Source organism: Sylvia atricapilla, chromosome 11, assembly GCF_009819655.1.
Source record: "Sylvia atricapilla isolate bSylAtr1 chromosome 11, bSylAtr1.pri, whole genome shotgun sequence".
Lineage (NCBI taxonomy): Eukaryota > Metazoa > Chordata > Aves > Passeriformes > Sylviidae > Sylvia > Sylvia atricapilla.
In genome coordinates this window covers 21528818-21555756 of record NC_089150.1, presented here as the reverse complement: position 1 = coordinate 21555756, position 26939 = coordinate 21528818, and the positions used below count along the sequence as shown (strand labels likewise).

General features: G+C 42.2%; 1 protein-coding gene across 2 annotated transcripts in view; it reads left to right on the top strand.

Annotated features, from left to right (window-relative positions):
* The window catches only part of FGD3 (FYVE, RhoGEF and PH domain containing 3), an 85491-nt gene that overhangs the window by 34667 nt on the left and 23885 nt on the right, over positions 1-26939 (top strand). Inside the window, exons 1-9 of one of the 2 annotated variants that reach the window (XM_066326995.1) lie at positions 8406-8531; positions 11267-11437; positions 13212-13380; positions 14462-15059; positions 19120-19209; positions 20211-20347; positions 21615-21771; positions 25669-25807; positions 26561-26619. In XM_066326995.1, the coding sequence (XP_066183092.1) occupies positions 11413-11437; positions 13212-13380; positions 14462-15059; positions 19120-19209; positions 20211-20347; positions 21615-21771; positions 25669-25807; positions 26561-26619 (1374 nt within the window). In that variant the 5' untranslated portion in view covers positions 8406-8531; positions 11267-11412. Of the gene's footprint in view, positions 1-8405; positions 8532-11266; positions 11438-13211; positions 13381-14461; positions 15060-19119; positions 19210-20210; positions 20348-21614; positions 21772-25668; positions 25808-26560; positions 26620-26939 lie in introns of those variants that run through there. The other variant, XM_066326994.1, reaches the window with a different exon arrangement.

Sequence of the window (26939 nt, the reverse complement as noted above, 5' to 3'; positions counted from 1 at the left end):
TTGTATGCATTTCTCCATTAATGAAAGAGTAACATGAAATAATGATGCAGAAATTATATGGAAACCAGTAATTACTGAAACAGTGGCTGCCATGCAGCGTGTGCTGTTTTATGCAATATAATTTAGAACACAAATATTCAAACATCCTGTTCAAGTGACATAGTAAATAATTATCCATGTTAACTATACAAGTATATTGGAAAATGCTAGTTGCCTGTCATATCTTATGTAATGATAGATGGTACTCTAAATTTACTTCAGAATTGAAATCTATCACCTAACCAAGAAAGGATGTATACTGTTTTCACAATAATAATTTGAATGCATATTTTGGGCTAATGGTCTGATTCTGAAATTGTTACCTGTTTCTTCTCAGCTTAAGCCTCCAGTTTCTTAAAAAAATTCTTTTAAAATAATTTCTGGCAGAGTTGTAATTCAATTTTGAGATGAAGGATGTTATTTTTTCTTTAGAGTGAAGATTTAGCAGTCATTCACAGGGATTTTATTGTTTGTGATTTATAACTGATGTCCCAATGATAACTGGGGTTCTTACAAAATGTCTTTGGTTTTCACATTGTAGTGGCTATGGATTGGGTGAAAGTGCAATTATAGATAACAGGAGAGATGAAATAGCTGCTATAGATACAATAAATTAACTGGAGTTCTGTTGGGAAAGCTAATTCTAATTCCTTTTACTCCAGTTTTTCTCTGTACTCTATATTACAGGCCTTTGATGTGGTGTTACTTTCTTTGGAGCTTGTCAGGCTGAAATAAAGGATGCTTTATGCTATCCCGTGACTGGGCTCCAGAGTACTGGAGCTGGTTCAGTGGTTTTCAGTCTCCTCCACTTTATTTATCTGGGCATTTTTCCCGTGGATACCTTTAACTTTTCCCGGGTTCTTTTTCTTGCTCCCAAGTTGGATCTTAGAGACGGGATCACAGAGTGAGGAAGCATGGATCTAAGCTAAGGAGATGGTGTGCAAGGGAAAGAATGCTCTTTGCTCCTGCTTCCTCCATCTGCAGTGTACAGGGTATGTTTGTGTGTCCCCCCAGGGCTGGAGGAGATGTGGAGTGTGCCCCCAGGAGTGGCTCTGGGATAACCTGGGGGTGTGGGTCTCTGGGATAACCTGGCGGTGTGGGTCTCTGGGATAACCTGGGGGTGTGGGTCTCTGGGATAACCTGGGGGTGTGGGTCTCTGGGATAACCTGGCGGTGTGGGTCTCTGGGATAACCTGGGGGTGTGGGTCTCTGGAGGAGCAGGGTGCAGAGCCTGAGGCTGCAGAGAAGGGTAAAGATTGTGTTCTCTAGCCAGCAGAGAAACCAGTGCAGTGTAATGTGGACCTTTGGTCAGCATCATAGGCTGTTCCAAGCCTCCAGAAAGTAGAGACTCACTGTGGCTGGACCCCTCCAAGGCTTTCCTTGTGCTGGGTTTGCAGTCACTGTGTGGGATTGCTTTATTGGAAGTATAGATATGAGGAAGAGGCATGAGACTAGGGATGCTTTTGCTTTTAGCCTCTCAGTGCTGTCCAGGCTCTTAAAGGCTCTTCCAAACTGTGACTGTGCTTTTGTGAGCCCACGTGCCACTTGATCATCCAGTCCACAGCAGAGGCACCACAGCCACCTGTCTGCTTCTCTCCAGTTCCTGCCCCTTTTCAGCCCATTTCAGTCAGAAATGGTTTTTTCTGTGTCCTTTTCTCAATAAAGGGCTTATTTTTGGAGAACATTATTTATTGCTAATTTGTCACATTGGTTTTAAAAGGGAAAAATATTATTATAAATGTCATATTGTAATATGTGTGTCCATGCTTGGAACTCGTCAAACCAGGTCCTAAACAGCCTGCTCCGTGTGGTCTTGCTTTGAGCAGAGGAGTTGGACTGGGTGATCTCCCCAAACCCCTTCCAGCCTCAAAGACTCTGTGGCTTGGCCATTTTCTGTCAAAGCTTTAAACTTCAAGTAGGGTGTTACTGAGCCACCCTGGGAGCTGAAATATGTTTTCTTCTAGTGATTACTGTGAAATTGTTCTGGATTTTGAAATATGCAGCTCTGCTGTCAAAATAGTGGAAAAAATACTCACTGTGCTTTTCAATAATGAAGTTGAATTTTCTTTATTTCTGCAGTGTGGAATGGCGGCACATTGTGATCATACAGAAAAGCTAGTCTTGCTCCACAAAGATCACTTATGTGGCAAAGAACCTGAGCTCAGTTTTACCTACTTTTGTTTACTACCTAAGTAGACTTTTAAATCAGCAAAGGCTAATTATTGGTTTACTAAAACTAATGAAACAATTCAGGATTATAAAGAGAAAGCCAGTTGGTTGGAACACTGTTGGAGATGAATTATGTTGTCATTAAATCTTAAGTGGAGGATAATTTTCACTCATCTTGCTGGTTAAGTGAGATCTTACACGTTGCAGTGTGTAGCATTAAGATGCACAGGCACATCAAACTGAGCAGAGAGAATCCTTGCATGCTGTGTTTGTCATTAGGAATAACAATATAATAAGCTTTTAGTAAAATGCTTCATGTGCTTCATTTCTTCTTTTTGGTTTTGAATGGTTTTGAATGAAGGCTGATTGGTTGAGCCTTCAAATTCCTTTGAATGAAAGAATTTGCTCATAGGACTTGATCGTGCAGTTTCTCATCATTGTGTCTTTCAAATCACTGGAAGGTGGGCAGTGTAGTGCTTTTCTCTGTTCTGCCCACTTCCAGCAAATTGCCAGTTCTGGGAATTGGAGATCTGCCATCTTTCTCTTTGTTCTTGGGAGAGAATCCCAAAGTAAATCACCCAGCTGCAGGTAACCTGAAAGGAGCAAATTGAGATGGCTTTGGCTGCAGTGATTTGTTTGTAGAATAAATCTCTTTAGGTTTTCACAGTAATGGATTGCTCTGGTGTTGCAATGCCTGTGTTACAGTAGTAAGGATGTGAAGTTGCAGGTGTATTATTAGCCTGAAATAAGTCTTTGATTTGCACAATCAGTGTAATTATAAATTAAGACTCTTTCATCATAATGAAAAACCTTTTACTTGTCAGGGGAAAAAAAAGCAAACTGTGCTCATCTAAGAGGAGAGTCTCAGGAATACTGGATAAAAATTCTGCCTGCATCCTTTCATTGTGATCCGGTGTGTGCATCTTAGAGGTGATACAGACATCAGTGAGGGCTGTCAGGCAAAATGATAGCTTCAGCTTGGGAAATCCATGGGGAAAATGCATTTCTAGTTGCAGCTACACACTGCACCTCCTGCTCAGCTGCCTTTGGCTGATCTCTGAGGACACTGTAGAGGGATCAGTTTTGTGTGGGGTGTTCCCTTCCCTTCTGGGAGACCAGGAGTTGTCCGTGGGTAACATCCCTGTGTCGTGGAGGATGCAGCCACACTTAAACTGGAGACGAGAGCTAAACTGAGTTCATAACCAGAAACGTGAGATGCAACGTGATTTTAAATGGGGAAGAGGCAAGAGGAGAAAAAGATATTTTGGAATGCTGCTGTTGTGCTGAAGGACCCCACAGTGGTGGTGTGTGGGACTTGTCCTGTGAGTCAGAGAAATGCCCTTGCTTCTGCTCACCTGGCTAGAATGAGAACGATGAGGGTAAAACCATGATGAGAAATACTTCACTATAACTAAAACTTCCTTAGAGAGAGTTCTAGTCTGTTTCAAGTGCTTACTTTAATTTTTGCCCTGCATGTTATCTGCCCAGTACTGAATCCTGAACTCAGGAAAAAATTAGGGAGAAAGGTCCATTATCTTCTATCTTCAATGAATTCTTTTGGAAAAAAGCAAAGCAAAACAGTCTTACGAATTAATGAATTCCGGGTTTCATGTTAATTGTAATGAAATATATGACTGAAACCAAATTCTCGTTTCCCCTTCTAAATTAGTCACTTGCAACAGCTTAAGATGGACTTTGATATCTGGACCTTGGCATCTGCACCTTGGCCAATGCAGGAATTAAGTCCTGAAATCTACTGCTGGAGTCAAACAAGTTGCTTTGCATTTCATCATGCAAAAAAGTAGGACAAGACTTGTATGCACCCAAGAAATGAGTCTGGCTGCTCATCCCTTCTTGCCTCCCTTTCCCTAGCAGAGGAGCAGCGTTTGACAGCCCCGTGTGATGGCTGAACCTCCTGATGTGTGCTGTGAGCAGTGTTCTGACAGGGCTTTTGTCTCCTGCAGTGTCAGGCTGCCTGACACCTACCCCAGGCTCCTTCTCCTTTACTTTGTCATTTTTTATGCCTCAGTCTTTTTATGTCATCTCAACTGCTTTTCTGACTAGATAGAATAGTCTCGGGGTTTTTTCTCTTCTACCTTTGATCTTGTGTCACAGAAAGTTACTGTGGTGATTATTTTAGCCTAATTAAACCATGCAATTTTTAGGGGAAAAGTCACTAAATGCTTCCTCCAGAAGAATGAGATTTTCGCAGCCTCTTTGTTACACTTTGTTAGATCATAAAAGTTTGTAACTGCCTTCCATTTATGGGGATTTGATGTTCAGTATCCCCTAACGTCTGTTCTCTGTGTATCAGTATGAAGAACAGGCCAAATGTAAATATTGAGGAGACTATGGCTAAATGGAGGAATTTGCTTACCAGTGAACAGTCTCCAGCACCAGACAGAGCAATTAAACATGTTTTTTCCAATTGGAAATCTGTTTCCTGTGTGCCCTGTGGGAATGTCACTGGAGGCTTGAAATCATAATGCCAAGGTTTGGGACCAGGTGTGTAAAGATATGCCCAAATTCTGAGATATGATAGAAATGCTAATGAAAAAGTTGCTGGTGGACACCTGTGTCCAAGTCAGCTGAGAGATGAAACCTGAGGCCAGACTGATGCTCTCCAAAGAGATACAAATATAAGCAAAATAAGAAGGAATAACTTTGGTAGAAGTTTGTCACAGAACAGCATGAAAGAACATGAGAGTTGCCGCTTAGGTGGGTGTCACTGTCTTCTCCTAGGTAGCAGGTGACAGGACAAGATGAAGCAGCCTCAAGATGTGCCAGGGTAGGTTTAAGTTGGATATTAGGGAAAATTTCCTCACTGAAAAGGTGGTCAAGCACAGCACAGGCTTCCCAGGACTCTAGTGGAGTGTTCAAAAAGTGAAAGTGTTGAAAAATGTTCAAAAATGTGTGGAGATGACACTTGGGGGACATGGTTCAGTGGTGAACGTGCAGGTGGTGGGGGGAACTGATGGTTCAACCTGGTGATCTTAGAGGTCTTTTCCAATCTTAACCATTCTATGATCCTGTGATAGTGGGGAGAAACACACAACATTAATATTGGTTCAGGACATTGGCTCTGTAGTTCATTGTCACATTCAGCAGCCCTGCAGACACAGATCTAGAAATTATAATATTTGCATTAAACCACATGAGAGAACATATATAACTACTTCCAAAAAATCTCCCAAGCCTCCCCCCAAATCAATTAGTCCTCATCCCTACTCCAGCAGAGTTTACATTATAATCATTTAGAAGTTTATTAGCAAAGAAATAATGACATGTGGAGTTTTCCACTCTTGGGACTTGCATCCATCCAGTTTGTTGAGAACAGTGATGCACAGCAAGGAGCTGCTTCCTTCTCGGCAGGAGATGCTGAGGCTGGACGTGTCCCTGGAGTGCCAGCTGGATGAGCTGGGTGCCTTCTTCCAGAGAGGTTTTGGTACAGCCCTGTCATTTGGGCTGGCTCCTGTGCCTGAGGGAACCTGGGGCTGTGCAGCAGACACCGTGTCCTCAGAGGGCTCCATTAAAACACAGTCAGTCAAAACACAAGACTTTTTAATCTGTACCAGTAACCCCAGGAGCTGAAGGTAAGTTCTTGCTAACTGCTGTACCACTTCCTGTTTCATACAGGAAAGAAAAATATTTTTGTTTCGGGGCTTTATTGTGCCTGTTGTTAGTCCTGGAGAATATATTCTTTGGTGCTTTACTTTGTTTTCTTTCTCATTTTCCTTTTGAGTGAATTTATTCTGTCCTCAGTATGTGTTTTCTGGTTGTTGCCTCCATTCCTCAAGCCCTCTTGGAATTGGCAGAGTTAGAATCTTGTCCTTCTTCCCATTCAGCTAATGTGTTTTTCCCCTTCACTCATTTTTGGCCAAAATTTGCTTGGCAGTCTGTTACAAAATAAAAATAAAATGAGAAATGCCACTTTTCTTCTTTACTGGGGAAAGATGACCTTCCATATAGATAATGATAGACTCTGGATTTTTGTCCTGGAAAGGATTTTAAATTTTCTCTGTCAGTGGCAAGCTAGGTTGATCCTGTATTACATCTCAAGAGATGTTATTGCCACTTTGGTGGAAATGCTGGGATATTGGACTGGCCTCGGAAGGATCCTGGCGTTGTGCTGTCTGTGGGGGATGTGGTGGCCAGCTCTACACAGGGCAGCATAAAACACATAAAAGTGGAAGTGAGTGCCTGCTTGATTTTTTTTTGTCTCTTTTTTTGCCTTGCCCCAGTGTAAAGTTGTATGTAATGACTTTCTAGCAGCAAGATTTCTGAGATGCACTTGTATTTTCTTTTTGTATTGCCTTTTCTTTACCTTATCATGGGGTAAGTATGAAGATTTCGTCAGGAATTTGGTTTATACATCTGTGTTAAGTAGTGCTGCAGTAAAGAATTAGGTGTTGAAACTCCTCCTTTCTGTCACTCAGAAACCTCCTGATCATTGTAATTCTATAAATGTAAAATAAACACTTAAGAATCATTTTTATAGCCAGTTTTTAATAGCAGTTTGCCAGGTAACCTATGTCTGAGGGCTGCCTAGGCTGCCTGCAATGGTGGGGAAGCAGCCAGCCTGTTCTGGCACTGCATTCCTGCAGAGCTAACAGTGCCAGCAGTGTTTCTGGCTGGACTAATGTGAGTCTGGAGTGGGAAGTTTTTAAATTTACGTGCTGGGTAGAGAATGAGGACTATGCTGTAGTACCCTGTCTGGGGAGCATTGAGTGGGACAAGGAGTATGCTTTGTCATTGTGAGGAAAGGGCTGCTGTAGGTCTGTTGAAAAGCTAATTCTTTAAATGAAAGTATACCAGATTAAATGAGTAATTAAAATTCTGTAATGGTTTCTTTAAAGCAGTTGTGGAGAAATCCCTGGCTGCAGGATCAGGTGTGAAATGTCCCAGAGGCAGAAGAGTGTTAGAAAAGCTTTTTACACATACCTGGATTAGGTGCTGTTCTGGACAGGGCAAGAAAAACAAGATTGCAATGACAGATACGGGGACGGCACTGAAATGAGTGTGTAAAAGAGGTTTTTACTCATTTTATGTAAAAACCTGTTCATGAAGAAGAGAAGTCAGAGCTAAAAACTCCTTTCTTCAGGACATGCCTGTTGTTATTCGATGATGAGAGATGTAAGGTGTGTGCCAGTGCTGGTAAAGCAGTCTTTATTTGGATTCGCTTGCAGAAATGTACCTTAGGAAAATCTAATGAGAATAAAGGTGGGGTGTTTTGATGCAGGTTTATGGAAGATGCAATGACAGTGATGTTCTGTAGTGAACTCAAGATGCTATGAAACATCTGTTAGAGAAAAAACATCTTCACCTAAGGCAGTTAAAATTAAAATGGATATTCTGATGGGAGAGCAGGATAGGTGAAGAAGAAACTTTGAATATTTTCAAGACATTTGATGTAAATCTCTTAGCAAGCTCCACCCCATGCTGGTAGAATTGCATTTATTGTTACTTTTGTGGCCTCTCATTATTGGCACTTTTTCTGGTCCCTCATTTCCCTTCTCGGACTGTGATGCAGACTGAGAGTTTGTGTGCTGAGAACTGTGTTTTTGTTGGTTTCCATGACATGTTGCTGCTGTTACTGACTGTTCTTGCAGTAATACCAAACTATATCTAAGCAAAAACCCCTATAAAAATATGAAGGAGGCTAACAAGAGCTGGAGAGGGACTTTTCACAAGGCTATGTAGTGATAGAGCAAGGGAGAATGGCTTCAAACTAAAAGAGCTTAGGTTTAGGTTGGATGTTAGGAAGAAATTCTTCTCTGTGAGGTTGGTGAAGTTCTGGCACAGGTTGCCCAGAGAAGGTCTGGCTGTTCACCCCCAGAAGTGTCCAGGACCAGTTGGATGGGACTCTGAGCAACCTGATCTAGTGGAAGGGGGCTGGAACAAGGTGGTTTTTATTTAAGGTGCCGTCCACTCCAAAGCATCCTGATTTGGAGAATCCAAATCCATCCATAGATTTGGAGAATCTGTAATTCCACGATCTAGCTTTCTCTTTTCTGTTTCAGAAGATTCAGGCTTCTAAACCATCCACATCCTTTGTGTTGCCTTTCAGTTGGTTTGAAACTCAAAGCCAGCAGTAATCTCCTGTGACTTGTGCTTAGCACAGCTCCTCCAGGGGCATTTGCCACGTTTATAGGCTTTGACTCACCAACCGCAGTGGTGGTCGGAAGTGAGCAGGGAGGTCAGTTCCTGTGAGCATGGCATTTAACCCATGAAATGAAAGCTGCAGCACGAGCTCTTCTTCTTCTCTTTGGTTGTCCTACAGCTTAAGCAAGTAAGAAAAATATGTGAGTCTCTGCTCAAGCACAAGTAAGTGATATGCCTCTCTCTTGGTGGGGAATTGCAGTCCCTGCCAGATTCTTGCCTGCTTTGGAACATAGTGTTTGCTTCATTGCATGTCTTTCTGAAAACTTATGGCAGTAACTTTGCTGTCACTCTTTTTGTTGGATTTGATGTTTTGGAATGCCAGAAAAATGTAAGCTGATTGTTGTCAGTGTGACAGAGTTGGGTTCTGTAGCAGGGCTGTGCAGCCCCAGCACACACTGCCTTACAGCCCTGCCGAGGTCTCAGCCGGGCCATGGAGAGGAGGAAAAGGTGAGCTTTAAATGGCTTTTGAGGAAAATGCTGGAGTTAATAAAGCAGCATGAGAGGAAGAATTTATGTGTGAATGTATAAAATAAGGCTCAAACCACCCTACTTTGTGGTACCATAAGTAGCTTATAAGGGGTTTTAGCCTAGACAGAAGGGGGGTCTGGTGGTGCCACACATTTGAGACCAATGAGGGATCCACTAGTTTTTGTTTTCAGTAAAAAAGTAAGGTGGCTCACAGCACTGAATCCCAGGAGGAAAGAAACAGGACTTGGGTTTGAATTCCATTTGAAACTTCACAAAATGATACAACAGGGTAGTCCTTTTTTTGTGGCAGTGGTTGAGGAAGACTGGGTGGTGCTTTGGGTAACTGGCACTTTACCCCAGTCAGCACGGGGTAGCTGGGCTCAGGTTCGGATGTCCCCTTGGGATGCCCCAGAGGTGTGGTGCCTGAGGGCAGGAGAGGCTGTAGCTCTCCTCCCCCAGCTGCTGTGGGGCACTGTGGACGTGTCCGGATCTACCAGGCCGTCAGTGCTTTGTCAGAGCTGAAACCGTGCTGTGCTTGTGTCATCAGGCAACACAGCACAGGTTACAGGGGTCTTCTCAGACCTCCTTCTCTGTGCTTGCTGCAGAGATTTGTCCACTGAGGAATTGGATCTCTGATGCGATTTTTAAGAAAATACAACATTCCTAGATTGTATTCCAGTCACACACTGGTGAATACCTGCTGAAACAGTGGCCTCTGTTTTCTGCACACTGCCCTTTTAATTTTCTTGAATTCAGGCTTTTCCCTTGTGCACTGTTTTAATTTCTGGCTGTGTTGAGCTACTGTTCAGGAGGAAGAAGTCCTAGTCCTTTCCCTTAAAAGCTGGCCTGTGGCTGCACTGCTGGTGTCACAGGGAGCTTTTGGTACCCAGAGCCAAGCCATCAGCATAAATTCTGTCAGTGATGGTGTGTTTGCAGTCATCTATTAATCTGCTCTAATAATCTTCTCTATTTTCACTGCATTTTTCTGTTAAATGAAATTATATTTGAATAGAACCTAGTACTTAAAATTTCCTGCGTTTAACTGGAAGGATGTTTTAATAGCTGGTCTCAAATCTGCTGAAAAGGTGATTTTTTTGTGGTAGAAATGCAAATGAAGCTTCTACCGGCAACGACATACATGGGGAATTCAGGGGTTGTATATTTGGGTGGCAGCGATTAGTAAGTAGATTTGTGCCATCTGAATCTATTTTTGACAACAAAATCTGCAGTCTGCATGGCTCAGACTCCAGGGGCTTTATTCAAAAGGTCACCTCCTGATTTAATACCATTAATATAAATCCAGGATAATTTAGTTGATGTGAATGGGAGTGCTTTTCATTTCAGGTTTTTGATCTTAATAAGAATCTGGCTGAAAGTAGGTTGCATTTTTGAAGCTAAAGCATGTTGTTGAAGACATTGCAGAAAGGCAAAGACTGGTTTTCACCTTTAGATGCATCCTTTCTCTGTCATGCAGGCCACTCTGGTGAGGTTCTGGTAAATTCAGCTAGTCCATTTTGAAATAGTAGTGGGGAAAGAATGTTTGCCATGGTTTTTTTTGCCCTTTTTTAGTTCATTTATGTTCAGATTTCTAAATTTGACGTGTTTTTCATTTCTGAGTACTGCCAGAACCCTATATGTTTATATATTCATATGCAGCAACTTTAAACCACATTCCGTTTTAAACTCTTTTTTAACCTTCTCGTGACATATTAGAAAAGCTGACGTGAAGGTTTTAGGTAGGCTTGCCACAAGTCCAAAAACACTCCAGAGCAAATACCGCAGCGTCTGTGATGGTTTGTTTTCTGAGTCTTCACAGAAGTGAATCAAGAATGTAAAACTAAACACCAACAATCATATTTATCACTTCTTTCTCTGTGCTGCCACTGGGATTGTATCTTAATGGCATCTTCTAAATTGGAGCCGTTTACAGGCATGTTAATATTTTATATAAGGAGGAGTAATAAATAGGGATAAAATGCAACTTAAGTGATTAAATCTGAAGAAATGGCACTTGTACCGTTCCTACCACGTGGAATATATTTTTGAGTCATCCTCATAGAGTTGTATTTTATCAAGTAACATAACATTATATGCTGTAGCACTTGTATTTCTGTTTGGAGAAAATCTTTTGAAATGGTTCTTAACTTTTATATTTGCTTTTCTATTCTGTATGTCTGTGGTAAAGAAGTAAATAATTAAAGACAGGATTGCTGAAATTCTGCCTATCTTATCAGTCAGGCAGTTTAATAGGATTATTAAGGCTGGATATATTGGTAGTAATAACTTGTGAGTGAATGGCTCACCTCTCTCCTTTCCCACTTCTCTTCCTCAGGAACTTGGATGAGTGATATACTTCCAGAAGTAGCACAAATTTTCTTCAGGATCAATGGAACAAAATAAATACTGACTTCTTTCCTTCCTTCCCTCAGGTTGCCCTTGTTCTCCTTTTCAAATCAAGTGTCATATTGACTCCAGTCCCGTGTTGGAAGCATGTGGGGAGCTGCAGCACATCAGCTCAGCACAATGTCTACATCAGGCTGGAAGGAAGCCCAAAACCAAAACTGCACTGGGCAAAATGCATCCTCTACAGAAACCCCAAGGCAAGTGGCTTTGTCCTTCAAGAAATTGTACAAGCTTCTATTGCACAGGAAGTATAGTATTTTAAAATTATTGTTTCAATTTGAGTCACAGCAAAACAGTTACTTTTACATTGTAATGTATAGCTGGTAAGGTTTTATTATCTTCATTTTCCAATGTTAGATAACCACTTAGAGAAGCCTTCAAGAAGAAATTGATTCAGCAATGATCAATTGCTTAACTTACCACTTTGTGGTTTTTGTCCTGTTGTTATACCTCATGCAGCTGTGAAGTGCAAGTTAAATTTAACCATATTGTTTGTATTTTTCATAAATTTTTTAGTAGCATTTTAAGTATAATAGTATCTTATTGTTAAAACCTGGTCTGTTTTCCATTTATTGTGAGAACTATGTATGGCAACAGGAAATGCCTAAGTGGAAAAGGGTATTTTGAAAATACAAAGTAGAGGCTAAACCAGTCACCTGCGGGCTGTGGTACTCCTGCAGAGCTGCCAGCTAATAGTTAAATAGGCAGCAATCCCAAAGGGTGAGGGAAGAGAAGCCAGGAAGAAGCGTGTTCCAGCTGGTCTCCAGCTGTTCTTGTGTTCTCCCCAGGCTCCTGAATTCTACAAAAAAAGGACTGCAGGAAATTTCTTGAAAGAGTATGAATTGTTTTCATGTTTCTTCATCAGTGAAATGGCATGTGGTGTCTCTTTGTAATGCCAGTTTGCCAAGAGCCTGACTCTCACCACCCCACGCTTTGTAGAATTGATTACACTCCTGTATGTAATGGGTGCTTGCCTCAAGGGAATTGAGGAATGCAGAAAGCATGGAGCTTGAGACATGTTTGGAACAAAGGAAGCTCAGCCCCATGAAAATACTAAGTTCAGGGCACAGCTCAGGACGCAGTGTGTGCTTTGGGAACAATCCCACAGCCAGTTTTCCTGCCTCCCAGTGTCAGTTCTCCCTATGGCAGTTGCTTTCCCTGTATAAAACCGTGACAACATGGGAACCTGTTGCCACAAGTTACTGCCTGTGTATAATAAACTGTTTATTCTACAATCAATGGAAGATATGAATAATCTTTTTTTAAATGACATTACATTTTAATGCCATTTTTTAAAAATAGTGTGTTAAACTTTGTACCTTGGCCTCCTCGTGAGTCCTGAAGCGGAATGTTAGCGTTCTTACAATACTCGTTTTATTTACACCGTATGCAACTCAACATAACCAAAAGAGGAAGGAAATTTTTGAAGACTACTACACCACAGAAGAGAGGGGGGAGGGAGAATGAGAGGAAGAAAAGACATTATGTTCACCCTGTGGCATTTTGGACCAAGCAAACACGAGGCACTGAAATCCACGCTGGGGTTGGGTTTTGATGGTCTATTTTGGGGTGTGGTTCATCTCTCTGCCTTTTTTCGCCAATATAAGAGATTCAGTGGGGTGCCAGAATTTTGAGAAGTCATGGAAGCGGAAGTTCATTGGTGTGATTGAGATGGCAAGTAAGCTTGCAAACTGAAGCGTAAGCTGTGCATCCTGTTTGGCAATGAGGAAGCAGTGCAGTGCTGCGAGCTGCTGGGTTTGCTAGCACGGCTAAACCGGCAGTAGAAACACAAAACAGAAGGCTGTCATCTTCCTTTAGCCACTTGCTTTGGTGCAAGCAATACTTCAGGATTGCACCTGTGCTGTTTATAAAGAATGAGGAAAGAATGCATACCCCTCGGTCTGGATTTTGTTCCCAGTTGAGGATAAAGAAGAGATTTATCCTCCTGTTTTTTCTCTTCTCTTTGATTAGTACCTCCTAAGCCTGTCCATCTCAAACCTGGGCAGGAAAGAATTCCTCCTGCACCATCTCGGCCTTTGCCAGCTGATCCCAAGTCATCAAGGAGCTTAGCACCTGGAGAGGAAGAAATACCAGTATCAGCAGGAGTCAACACGCTCATTGAGAAATTTGAAAGTATTAGGTAAATATGGCTTTGTGAGATCTGCTCTCCTCTCCCTTTTCTGCATTTTTAACTTAGAATATAACACTAGAAAACATTAACTGTAATGATCACATTGAAAAGTCCTCTTGGGATGTTTTCTACTGGAAGTGCAAAACTTCACTGAGGACAAAGTATCTTTTTAATAAAAGCTGTGAATTTTATTTTGTAACACAGTTATGCCTAAGGAGCTTAACACCTGCTGAATTTGGTAAGGTTCTAACAGAGGCAAGTAGCCTGCAGTCTGCTTTCAGTAAGTTGGCTTGATGTGGGAATTGCATCGTGGGAACTTGATTGTTATGATATGAAATAATTGAGTTTTCTGTCTATGATACAATAAACATCAGATCTTGCTTCTTGGAGGCAGGGAAGGGTATAGAGTACTGTGAAAAAATGTCATGTAGAACAGCAGCTTTGTATACGACCTTTGTATATGAAAGACACCAACTTGGATAAATTATACGTATTTTGCTGTAAACCCAGCTCATTTGACACACATGTGAAATCTTTCCCTGAAGAACAAATCTGCCTGATGGAGCTAAGTGATGGGGGTTTTTTTCACAAAGAGGAAGATGGAGACAGGCACTGTACTGTGCCTTGGTGTGTTCACCTGGGTGAACCTGATGTCTTTCAAAACAGAAAAGTACTGCCTTCTCATGCTTCAGTACATCCTCTCTGGCAGAAAGTACCTTGCCACAAAGGCTTGGTTTTGTTGAAGAATGCGAGTTCCTGCTTAAATGAGTCCAGAACCAATTGCTTCTTTTTAAAGGTAATTCCTTCTTCTCCAAACTCTCAAACCAGGCTGTCCTTCAAGGTGACATGGAAAGCACTAAAGGCCCAGTATTGTGGTGGTGCCATTTCAGTAGAATGTAGGGATGATGTTTTCTCATTGGGTGTTGTTGGGTGATCATTACTATTGCAATGTGCACACTCTTGCCTTCTGGGATTGTCAGTGGGGTGCAAAAAAACCAACTTGAATCAAATGACAATCAGACCCTCTCTTTCAGGCTGCTTGTAAAACTGGAGTGTTAATATGACTGTGGTGCTTTCTCTTCGCCCACAGGCAACCTGTACATATTCTTCAAAGAAACCAGCTAAATTTAGCTCTTAAGATGGAACCTGGCCTGGACTCCCCCAAGCAGACGAGCTTGTGTGACTGTGACACAGTGGTTTCCAGTGGCTCTTCCACAAATGACAAAACTGAATTGGATGAAGCTGAGCCCAATGTACCGTGCAGCACGGATCTAACTAACACAGACATAATGAAAATTAAAGAGCTGAGCATAGGTGATAACAAAAACCATGAAGACTGCACTGCTGTGACGGTGAGCAAAGAGCCCCAAGAAGAGCTTGGCAATAAAGACTCAACTGCAGAACTGAATGGGAGTGGTAAAATTCCCAACAGAGACAGTGGCATTGACAGTCCTTCTTGTAGTGTGGCTGGGGAAGCATTCCCCAGTGAAGAAGGGGCAGAGCAGAAGAAGCCCAGTGTGGCTGGGAACCCAGGAGAGATGGAACCTGACAGAAAGGGCACCAAACCTGCCTCTGTGGAGCAGAAGAGAGACTCCACACAGGATGAGGACAGTGACATTGATGAAGGAAGCAGCGAGGAGCAGGAAATAGCAGAAGTGCCAAAGTTAGAGTATTTGGATGTAAACAAGGTAAGGGAGTTTGTTGCTATTGAATGCTCAGAAGCCAGTTCCTGACACTGGCAAGAGGTTTCTTTCATCACTTTCATACATTGTTTGCATTATTTGGTTGGTTGGTTTTTCATCAAAGGATCATGATAGTCAGTTTTATTTCCTGCTTTATGCAGGTTCTAACTTGTTCCTGACCTAGATAGTTTTTTAGAAAGGTTCCCAGCTTGCTTTAGAAGTTTTCATATAAGGGAAGCCATCACCGTCAGAGGTAAGCTGTTAAAATCAAATACTTTTGTAGATAAAGACTCTCACCTTGTTTTTGTTGTCTGGGTTTGTCTAGGTTCAGCTTGTTAGAGCATGTTGTTTTCCATGGAGCTTTGTGGTATTCAGAGTTAATTGGATAGTTAATTGCATCTTGCAGGGTCAGGACCTTGCGTCCGAGTAAAATGGGCAGGATCAGAATCTTGTCTCACACAAAATTTAGAGGTTTTTGTTTTTTTTTAAAGAAACATGTGCTTTTGTTGGTGTGACCACTTCTGCAAAGAAGTTGTTTTAATAGTGGTTATGTCAAATTACTCCTCAGGAAACTGTAGCTGGAAAAGAGATTTTTCTTTGATTCCAGACTAGTGTAGTCCAGGCTGTTGTGTATTTGCAGCAGCTATGTAAGATTAATGACAGATTCCTTTGATTATCAGCTTATCAAGACAGATATTTTTAGAAATAGTGCTGTTAAAAAGGATTAGATTTTTCCAGAAAACCAAAACAGAATATTCAAAAATATTCCACTTTTTGCACTTTTTGTTTGGTGGCTCTTTTTGTTTGTATTTGGGGGTGTTTGAGTTTGTTAGGTTCCCTTCCCCCCCCCCCCCCCCCCCCCAAGCCATGATGACAGTAAAGTTAATATATGGGATTTTTGTGTTTTAAAGAATATGATGAGCAGCTGCAGCTGTGAAGTGCAGTGTCCACACCTCAGTTTGTACAAATTGGGTGGTTCTGTTGAAATCACCAAGTATACAATGATTTGTGTCTGTCAAGGGCTTGTCCCTCGGGAAATGTAGACATTACAATGCATTTCTAAGTTTCTAGGTCAATCAGCTGTGACTATAAAAGAATTATGAAAATGGCATGTGAGTTCTGCACCTCAGAGCTCGACAAGTGTGTTTATACACACATACACACAGTTACATACCTCAATTATTTTATATTCATAACATGTGGTGTATGTGCATGTGTGCCACTGAAATAGTATTTCAAAGATATGTTATTAGTTACAACAGGCCAGCAAGAAACCACAGAATCGTAGAATTTCCTGAGTTGGAAGGAGCCCATAGCAATCATCAAAGCCCAATTTCTGGAAAATAATACATTACATTAAAAAATCATTAATCTGGTAATTAAATTTACTGTTTGGACTAGGAATGCTGTATCAAACCAACTGTGAACATGCCAAGCTGAACACTTTACCATATGATTAAGAAGTCCTTTGTTGACAATTACCAATGTTTTGTAGGACACTGATGATTTGATGGCTGTTTTTAAGTCTTGTCCTTACGTTAAGTGTCCATATAGTAGGAAATAAGGATGACAAAACAGTTATTAGGTTGTAATTCTCTGGAGCTCACCTGGTGAGTTTATGAGAAAGGTATCTCCAGAAGAAAACTCATTTGGTTGTTTTTGGTGTTTTGGTTTTTTTTTTTTTTTTTTTTTTTTTTTTTTTTTTTTTTTTATTATTACACTTCTTCCTGAGGTGCATTTATGTGATGCACTGCAGGTTTTCCCTTGTACAAAACAAAGTTGGAAGAATGGGACTGCCTCATGTTTCATTGATCTACAGTTTCGTTTAAAATGTTATGCCCACTGAAAGGCAAATATGTTGCAAATTTGTCTGAAAAATGTGCCTATCTCTCTGCCTAGCAGAGAGCAACTGCAGATAGAGTCACTCTGTAAAACTGAGCTCAAGCTGAGCCTGTTCAGTCCTCGTTTGGTATTTAAGCAGATGTCAGCAAATTTTCTTGAAATATAAACTGAATTGCAGATGGTGAAGGTCAGGAGGTTAAAAAGCGCCTGTGCTATGTAAAGATTTACTTCTGACTACAAATGTATTTGGTTGGAAATAAGTATTTTTCCAATTCTGAATTCAAACAACTTGAAGGATGCTCTTGGTGCCAGCTGGTTACATCAGTGCATTTCATTTGAGTGCTCCTTTGTGCCCAGCAAAACCAGCAGATAAATTCTTTCTCAGTGAGAGATCCTTGTAGTTACTGGGTTTGACTGGCCCACAGTGCACTTCAGTGTAAACTTGTAAATAAGGTGTATTTGCTTGGAACAACTTCAAAACTTACTGTGCTGTGATTTTTTTTTCTCTTCCCCTAAATATTAATACATATTTAACAGAGCAGGATGCTGTGTAGCATGTTGAAAGAGCTTAAAAGGATATTTGAATTGACTTGGAATAATTTGAGAGGCAGAGCAGAGAGAGTCCATGTCAAAACTTCACTCATGGCATGTTTGCCTATCTTCATATTTGTGCCTGGAAAAAAAGAGGGATTGCTTCAAAGGAACCCTGATGTTGCTTCAAATAAAAAAAGGCTATTCACTTTCCTTCAGTAATCCATCGTGGAGCTGTGGGTACTTCATGCCAAGTGGCACCTCATTCTATGTAGGATAACTGTGGCTTTGATTTGTTGGAGTTCATGGCTTGCTTTGAAAAGCTTTTGAGGTTTTCAGTTGTACTGCAGTTTGTCTGCACATGCGTGGAGGGGGGCGCTAAAATATTTCTCATCAACTTTCTTTGGAAACAAAATAAGGTGATGTTGAAGAAGCTTAAAGAGAGCCTTTATTTGATATTTTCCAACCATCTGGTAGTGGCCCACAGGGTTCTATCTACAGGTGCTTGCCCCAAATGCAAGCAGCAGAGACAGGCATTTGGGAAGGACCACTGCTACTGGTGACAGGCCCAGGTGCTTCCTGAAATGGAAATTGCTCCATGTGTTTAATAGACTTTAGCTGAGCTTTTCCTCTGTGGATATTTCTGGTTCTTTTGTGAACCTGTGTGAAGGTTACTGCTGACAGTGTAGTGTTGCTTGAGGAAGCAGCCCCTGAAGCAGCACCTTGGTGATTTTATTTGATGCCCTTCAGTTTTCCCACAGAAATAGTGATGAATCGCACCCAGTCAGTGCTCTCCATTTCAGGAATCATTAATGCACCTCTTACCTTCATTGCATTTGTTTTTTTATCTGGATCCAGCCCAGTATAGTTTCCCTACATTTGATCATCCTTGCTGCCCATTTTCCATGGTTGTATTTCTGAACACAACGCTCTGCTCTGGACTGGTTTCATTATACGTAGGCATGGTGTTTAAAGTCTAACACTTTAAGAAATTGTTGGAAAGCTCAAGCCTGTATTCTAGTAATTCAGGTATTTTTAATCACTTGGGGAACCAATGTAGCTTTTGGATGAACTTTGCCTAAAGTCAGTGCTTTATAACTCTAAATAGAGTTTTTAAGTAGTCTTTTCTGGTTCTGTTTTTTAAAACTAACTTAATGAAAGGCTTCACTGAGTGATTTGGGTTACCTTGCTGAAAATTCTTTCCAGGGAATTGGCTTGTGTTTAAAGCTGCCCAAAAATCTTAGAAATATGCCGTAGAGAGTAATGCTGTGCTGGCAAGGGTAGAAATCTGGCCAAAGAGCCTCGTTTCTACTTTTCATTTTAGTTACAGGATCTCAGTCCAAAGAGGAGAACAGCTGATTTATAGTCTATTGCCCTGTTTTTCAAATAGACTAGACTTATTTCTAGGTTTAGGGGATGTTTCTGGTTCTTTTTATAAAGCCATAATGAACTCGAATGATATCCTGACCGGCCACTGATTGCGTTACTAATTGCTCTTTCAGAAAACAGCATTAAAAATATCTCTGGAGCAAAGGGATCTTTTGAGTGACGTGGAGCAGATTCTGAAATGTGTTAACCTTTTTTCTTCTGCTGGTAGGGATTTTGGCCACTGACAAAATGAAAATCAGAACAGTTAGTGGAACTCAGGTGTGGAGGTGCAGATGGATTGTGTCATTTGTAACGTTTTTTTCAGTGTACAGAGCCCCAAAAGCTATTCAACATTGCCAATGAGCTGCTCCACACGGAAGAAGCTTACGTTAAAAGACTCCATCTCTTGGATCAGGTAATTCCATTTTGAATTAACTCTTTCCTTTCAGTGAGCAGCAGTGATGCCTCCTGCCAGTTGCCTAAGCTATAGCTAATTCAAATTCCTGTGTGCAGGTGGAAGGTGGAGTTTCCTTGCCAGGCTGTGTGCTGTGGGTCCCAGAGGAGAGCCTTGGGCAAGAGGGTTCTCTGAGAAGGAACCAGAGGGCTGGGGTGGCAGAAAGGGAAATGGGAAAGCAGCAGCCCAAGACACAGACACTGCCAGCTTTTGGTTCCTCCCTGGGTGTATGGGGAGAGGAAATCACAGGGACAATGAAGGCACTAACAAATAACAAAATCTCTGATCTCTTTGATGTGCAAGAAGTTTCACTAAAATCAAGCCACATGTATCAGCCCCATGCCTACAGCAAGCTATTTTTTTACCACTGTGTTTTGTAACTGTGGCCCATCATGTTTACACATGGGGATGGAGTGAAACTGGTGTGCTTAGTCTGAACTTTCTTCCCCATAGACTTTGAGTTGATGCTACACAATTCAGGCGTTTCTATAATTATCTCAAAGAAGAAATCCGTGAATGTGCAGGAAAGAAATAAAAATAGGATGAGACACATTGCTAGCCAAGCGTTTTTTAAAAATGAGTAGAATAAAAAAAAAACCAAAAAGCTGTCACTTGGCTAGAAATGTTTTTAGAAGCTGTAACTTGGAGAACCCTTCACCCTAAAACTCTTGGAGCTCTATGGGAGACTTCCAGTTTTTGTATTAGATGAACAGAAACTGTTTCTAGACCATAGAAATCTAGGGAATGTCTTTCTCTTTTGTTCAGTATAGTGTAATTTTCCCTACTGAGAAAAACCCAGTCACGTGGTTTATTTTGCTTTGTGTAAATAGCAGTAAATGCTTTTCAGAGACTGGATGTTCTTTACAGCTTACACTCTCAAATATGAGATTTCTGATATTCTCAGTAATTTCAACCTTTTTTTTTAGAAAAAAATATTGGTACTGTCTTGTTGCCTTCTGCAGGTTTTTTGCACTAAATTGTCCGAAGCAGGGATTTCCTCTGAAGTGATAACAGGCATCTTCTCAAATATTTCTTCCATCTATTGTTTCCATGGACAATTTCTTCTTCCTGAGCTCAAAACAAGAATTACACAAGAATGGTAGGTAGCTGTCATTACAGTTATTTAAAAATACATTTTCAAGAAACTGTAGCAACCATAAGGTCTAGTCTAATTCCAAATTTTTTATTGTTTAATGCAGTAGTTATGTTAGTTATTTAATATGTTTATGTGAAGTCTCTCAAACATTCTGACTTGAGGAGTAGGCCTGAGCACTTAAAATTTCTAGAATACATTGTGAGCATTTTTTCACTTCAAAGTATTGCCAGAGCCATTTTCCTTACTGCATTCCCACTCTCCTCTTATTGCAGTACTATGAAACTACACTACTAGGAAGGAATGCAATTTCTTGTTTTGGCCCCACAGCTGAAATAAGTATTTTCAAAGACCAGTTAAAATTTGGCTGCTATAATAAGTCAGAGGTGGGACTTGTTGATCTTAGAGGTCTTTTCCAGCCCTAATGATTCTGTAAGTTGTAGATAATGCAGAAATGCAGTGATAGGTAGAAAGGTTAAGTATAAGTCAGATCTAGGAACCCAAATTTGAGGGGGCACACTGTAGGGTGTCCTGCAGTGGCAGGTGCAGACAGTGCTGAGCTTTCCAGGTACCCCGACTGACCAAGACAAGACCAGGGCTTGCCTCTCTCTTGGCTGAGTCCAGTCTTCACACGTTCATCAGTGACCAGAAGGAATAAATGAGTCTCAGCACCTCTGTGCCTGATTTGCACTTTCAGGGACAGCTGTAACAGAGCGGGGGGAAACTGCAGAGTCTGGGAGTCAGAGCAGGCTAGAAGCTGGTCAGCTGGCCAAAGAGGGCCTTGCTCAGGGAGACTGGGGAAGAATGGCCAAGACTCTGGAGGGAAGAGATGTGTGGCTACTGCTGCTTCAGCCTGGAGTTACTGGCCCCTAGGGATTACCCAACTGAACTGAACTCTTTGCACTAAAACTAATTCAGATGTTTGACTGTGGTGGAAATGATTATTTTTGATAAGAAAAAGTTTCTCATAAGCTTTTGTGCTGGGCAGAAGAGATATATAGATGTTCCTTTAATGATGTACAGTCAGTCTGCTGTTCACTGAAGATACTGAGGGCAGAAATGTCATCCCTTGTACATCAGGATTTGTGTTTGAAGTTTCATCTGGGATATTGTATAGATTACCCTAAACTAAACTTAGCCTGTCTTGTTTGCACATATGTGTAAGTGCTTGTGCATGTGGGAGACAACTGTGGAAATCTGAGAGCTGCCTTTTCTCTGTGAAGATACCATTAATTCCCAGAGATTTCAGTACTTACCTGTCTCTTTATCATAGGAGCATCAACCCACGGCTAGGAGATATCCTGCAGAAACTTGCTCCTTTTCTGAAAATGTATGGAGAATATGTAAAGAATTTTGACAGGGCAATGGACATAGTGAACACGTGTATGCAGCGGTCCTCTCCCTTCAAAGACGTGGTTCAGAATATACAGGTATGTTGTAAATTGGCAGAAGAGGACTTGGAGATTGTGATGGTTTAGGAATGATACTCCTCAGTTTAGAGACTCCACAACCACACTGCCACTCCTTTGCTTCCGCTCTCTGCCCTTTTTCCCTCCCCGTCCCCCTGGAGCATCTGAAGAGGAGAGCTGAAGGCACAAAAGGCAAAAATTATGGGTTGAGGTAAGAACAATTTACTGGAAACACCAACGAGATAAGAAAACAAACAGTAAGAGCAACCATATTAATAATAAAAATAAAATTGTACTAAAGAGAGTGCAGAGCTCAATCCAGCTGCAGCCAGGTCACCAAACCACTCTCTCTGGTCAGGACCAGCATCGCTCAAACTGCTCCATGTGCCACACTTGCTCCACTGTAAGGAGCCTTCTCTGAAGTGAGACCCTCTCTTCCAGCCTGGCAAAGACTAGAGGTGTTATCCAATAACACTGGGACCCTGGCCACATGCTCTTCTGGCTACTGGAAAAAATTGACTCTCTGCTGGCCAGAACCAGGAGTGAGAGATCCTCACTTAATTCAGTATGCTTATTTGTTTCCAAGGTATGACACACATTGTCAAGAACATAAGACACTAATACTAAAACTACACAATTTTAGTGGCATTCCTTTCTTCTCTCTCTCTCTCTCTCTTTCTTTTTTTTTTTTTTTTTAAGTATGGCTTTAAACTGACAGAGGGCAGAATTAGGTGGGATACTGGAAAGTAATTCTTTCCTGTGAGGATGGTTAAGGCCCTGTCACAGGCTGCCTGGAGAAGCTGTGGCTGCCCCATCCCTGGAAGTGTTCAAGACCAGGCTGGATGGGGCTTGGAGCAACCTGGGACAGTGGATGGGGGTTGCACTGGATGGTTTTCAAGGTCCCTTCCAACCCAAACCATTCCATCATTCTGCGGTTTAAGAGGAGTATCAGAAGTCACAGAATGAAACTTCACCCATGGTCCAGTAATTCTGACTCTTTTGGATTTGTCTTCCTCATTTCTAACTTTAGTTTTTTTTCAATAAGTACATTTTCATTCTCAGGTGGCTGTGCTTAAGTTTGGATATATCACTCACAGCATCTGCTGTTTGTCTGGTTGTCCTGAGGCTTCCAAAGTGGCACGCAGCTCTTAGGATCACAGCTCCACAGGAGGATGCTTAACATGAGTTTCCTCATAATTACACAAAAAGCTGTGCAGGGAGAGGGGAAGAGCTCCAGTTATGCTGATGTATCTCCAGCGATGTCAATGTATCAAACTGCTCTGTCCCACTTGTCCCCTCAGCCAGCTGAAGGGATGCAGGCTCCAGCACACTCAGGAGTATCCCTGCACCAGTCCTGGGAAAGCAGATACCGACCTTTGGGAGGGGAGGGCTGGCAAAGAGCGGGTTAAGCTGAGCAGGGAGCACAGCTGCCTGCCCTCAATGGGAGGCTGGGCCAGCTGTGCAGAATCAAGTCCTTCCCTAGCAAGCTGGGAGAGGAGAGAGGCCCTGTGTGGAGATTTAGGGCTGTGTCAGAGACTCAGACAGAAGTTTGGAGAAACAAGGACTGGGGGATGTCCTTTCCTGCTATGCTGCTGCTCCACGTGGCCTTTTCTTACCCTTTTACTGCCTGTACCCATCCTGTTCCCACTAAGGGCATGCAGACCAGCACTGTGTTTTGCTGTCCTCAGCCTGTGGCAAGGCATTACTCTCTGCAGGGTAAATCCATTTGGAACTGTTTTCCCTACAGCACAGGCAACTCCCTTCCGTAAAATTCACCTGCCTCTTCCCACCAGCGAGCTTCCAACACAAAGGATGTGTGTCTGCTGTCAGTCTGCACTGGTTCCAGACCGTGGGGCAGCTCTGCTCTTGCTTAAGCAAAGAGCTCTTGCCAGGCAGTGTGGGCACTGGCAGTGCAGGCAGGAGATAGCCCTGGAATGTCATTCTGTTGATGACAGAATTGCACTGTAGGTTTTTCAGCCACGCTTAAAGAGTGCCTGTTGCTCTACAGTGATCACAGCAGTAGGAGGCAGAGACTGGACCCAAAATGCTTAATCCACTCACCTGCCATATCTCTGCACTATTAAAAGCCACTGATAGTTTTCAACATACCAGTTGAGGTGTGTTCTGATCCTTCAGGGATGCACTGTCTACCTAAGCTGCTAAGGGAATAGTGTATATATAATATACAGCTTAAGATATTCACTGTTACTAGTTATGTGAAATTAGGGAAAGCAGAAAACAAAAATCAAACGTTACTAACAAGCTGATGACTGTGACATATCAAGTTTAGTTCTTTGAATTTCTGGAAGGATAGCTAATATTTTTCTCTCAGACATTCATTCCATTATCTCCAGCCTTGCTGTGACAATGGAGCGAGTCAGCAGTGTGGTATGGGCTGGAATATTTATGAGAAATTGCAGATACTTGAAAGAAGTTCGTTTCTCTGAGAAATACACAGTGACATTAACGTGGTTGTAGAGGGGCTGTTTACACTAGAACAGATCACATTAGTGGGCTGAAGTAAAAATTACGCTGTGTAGAAGAGCTCATGTGTGTCTGTGGTTAACATGCTGCTGTGAAGTCAGATTACATCTCTAGCAGAAACTTCCTGTGTGCTTTAAAGCAAGTCACTGGTTCTTACTGAGATTCTCATCTCTTTTAAACAGAAATATTCTTTTGCTTTACAGGATCCTATGAAAACAGGTACACTGCAATACTCAGTGCCATTGTACAAAGAGCACATTGGTGCCTTATCAGATGATGTTTAGTGTAATCAGACTCAAGCCTCCTCCCCTTCTTGGCCAAGTGAAAAAGAAGCAGAATTTGAGAGAGCTCTGCCTTTCAAAGCAGTGTGTCTGATACTCATATAGTGAGCTCTGGCAAGCAGTACATCCCCGAGGGCATTCTAATTTTGTGTACTTGGGAGAACAATGCTGCACAGGGCCATGGGTGGGAAGAACTTTTCTGAGCCTTCTGAAAGAAGATAGTTGCATATTGGCAGAAAATGCCAGACATGGGATGAAGAGTCACACAAAACCTTCCAGCTCTGATATCTGCTGTCAGGCAGAAAGGCTCCACAGTTTTATGTGGAGAGGCTGGATCCCAGGCCAGTGGTCTGAGGTTGAAGAAGTTCCAGGTCCTGCCCTTGGGTCACAGAGACCCCCTGCAGCTCCAGGCTGAGCCAGAGGGGCTGGAAAGGCCCCGGGCTGCTGTGGCAGCAGCTGAACAGGAGCCCAGGTGGGTGAGAAGGACCAGGCCACCTTGGCCTGTTCCAGCCCTGGGGTGGCAGCAGGAGCAGGGCAGTGCCATCCCCTGTGCTGGCACTGCTGAGGCCCCACCTCCAGCCCTGGGCTCAGTCTGGAGCCCCTCACAACAAGAAAGAGCCTGAGGGTGTGGAGTGTGTCCAGAGGAGGGGATGGGGCTGAGGGAGCTGGGAAAGGGGCTCAGCCTGGAGAAAAGGGGGCTCAGGGACCTCCTGGCTCTGCACAACTCCCTGACAGGAGGGTCACGCTCTGGGAACAGGGAACAGGGACAGGAGGAGAGGGAATGGCTCAGGCTGGGCCAGGGGAGGTTTAGGTTGGATATTAGGGAAAATTTCTTCATGGAAAGGGTTGTCCAGCCATGGCACAGGCTGCCCAGGGCTGTGATGGAATCACCATCCCTGGAAGGATTTAAAAGACACGCAGATGTGGCACTGTGGACTGGATTTAGTGGTGGCCTTGACAGTGTTATATTTACATTTGGACTTGATAATCTTAAGGGTATTTTCCAACCTAATAGGTCTGTCGGATTCATGATGGCTTGAGAAGTTCCTGTGCACTCTCTAGCTGCATGGGAATGGTCATTTTTTATTTCTGTTAAGCATCAAAGGCAGGAAAAAAACCAAACCCTCCTGTTCTTGTTTTCTCTCCATTACAGAAACAGGAGGTGTGTGGAAACCTGACTTTGCAGCATCACATGCTTGAACCAGTGCAAAGGATTCCTCGTTATGAGCTTCTCCTGAAGGACTACTTAAAGAAACTTCCAGAAGAATCTCCAGACAGGAAAGATGCTGAGAGTACGTGTCAACTCCTCTCTGTCTAAAATCTTGGGCAATTTTTTCTTCACATGTTCAGATACAACCAGGACTATGGTAGAAATGGAGATTTGAATTAATCAAATTACTGCCTACCAAAGGGATTTGGAATGCTTTTGGAGTTGAGAAGAAAAGGGTTGGAATGCCTGCTCTAGGAATGAAAGCAGCTTTGCCAAATAAACAGCGGCAATATGAAGTTTGCTGTAGTAGAACATCCAACGTTTTTGTTTAATCAGTTGTATGCTAAGGACAAAGACAGGAGGGCATCCTTGGCAGTAGGCAGAGGAAGAAAGGTTTTAAATTTGTATTGTATTTAATTGCATAATTCTTGCCAAGAAAGCCAGATAGCCTCCGTTTATATGGTAAAACAGGAGAAATGGACTTCTCTTGATTATGAGGAGTTTTTGATCTCAGCCAGAACAGGGTCCATATCTCCATAAGCAGGCAAGCCCTGTTCTAGAAAAACAGTCTTAAAAATATGCTTGGGAAGACTTAAGTGAGACTTAACTTTTAAAAGGTGATTCCTAGAAGGTGAGGGTTCTTTGTCACTGTGTGCTTTGGCTCATCCAGATTTTTAGGAGAGAAAGATGAAACATAGATCAGCTGAACAGGCAGAAGTGATTGTGTCTATAATTGCTTATGTATCATCAGCTTTGAAGGAAGAACAATGCTCAGAGATGTGCTATTAAAAGATACAATCTAGAGAATGCATAACTGTTGGTACCTGTATTGCAGAGTCACTGGAGCTGATATCAACAGCAGCAAACCATTCCAATGCAGCCATCCGGAAGATGGTGAGTAACAATTCCAGAATGGAATTGTCATCTGACTGACACACTTGGCTAAACTGAGGGCCTCCCATTGCAACAGGCTCAGTATGGGAACTGGAGAGGAATATCTGACTGTCAGTCAGGCCTTAAACATGTGTTGGATGCCTGAGTTCTTTTTATTGTAAGTGCCGTTTTCTGTGGCTTGTTGGGCCTAAATTCCACTTCCCTCATTCAACCCAATGAGTTGAAAAAGGAAGTCTTCATAAAACTTACTATTTGCTTTTCCTTGAAAACTGTTGAAAGTATTCCAATTAGGCCCATTCACAAGGTGTTCTTGCAGATTT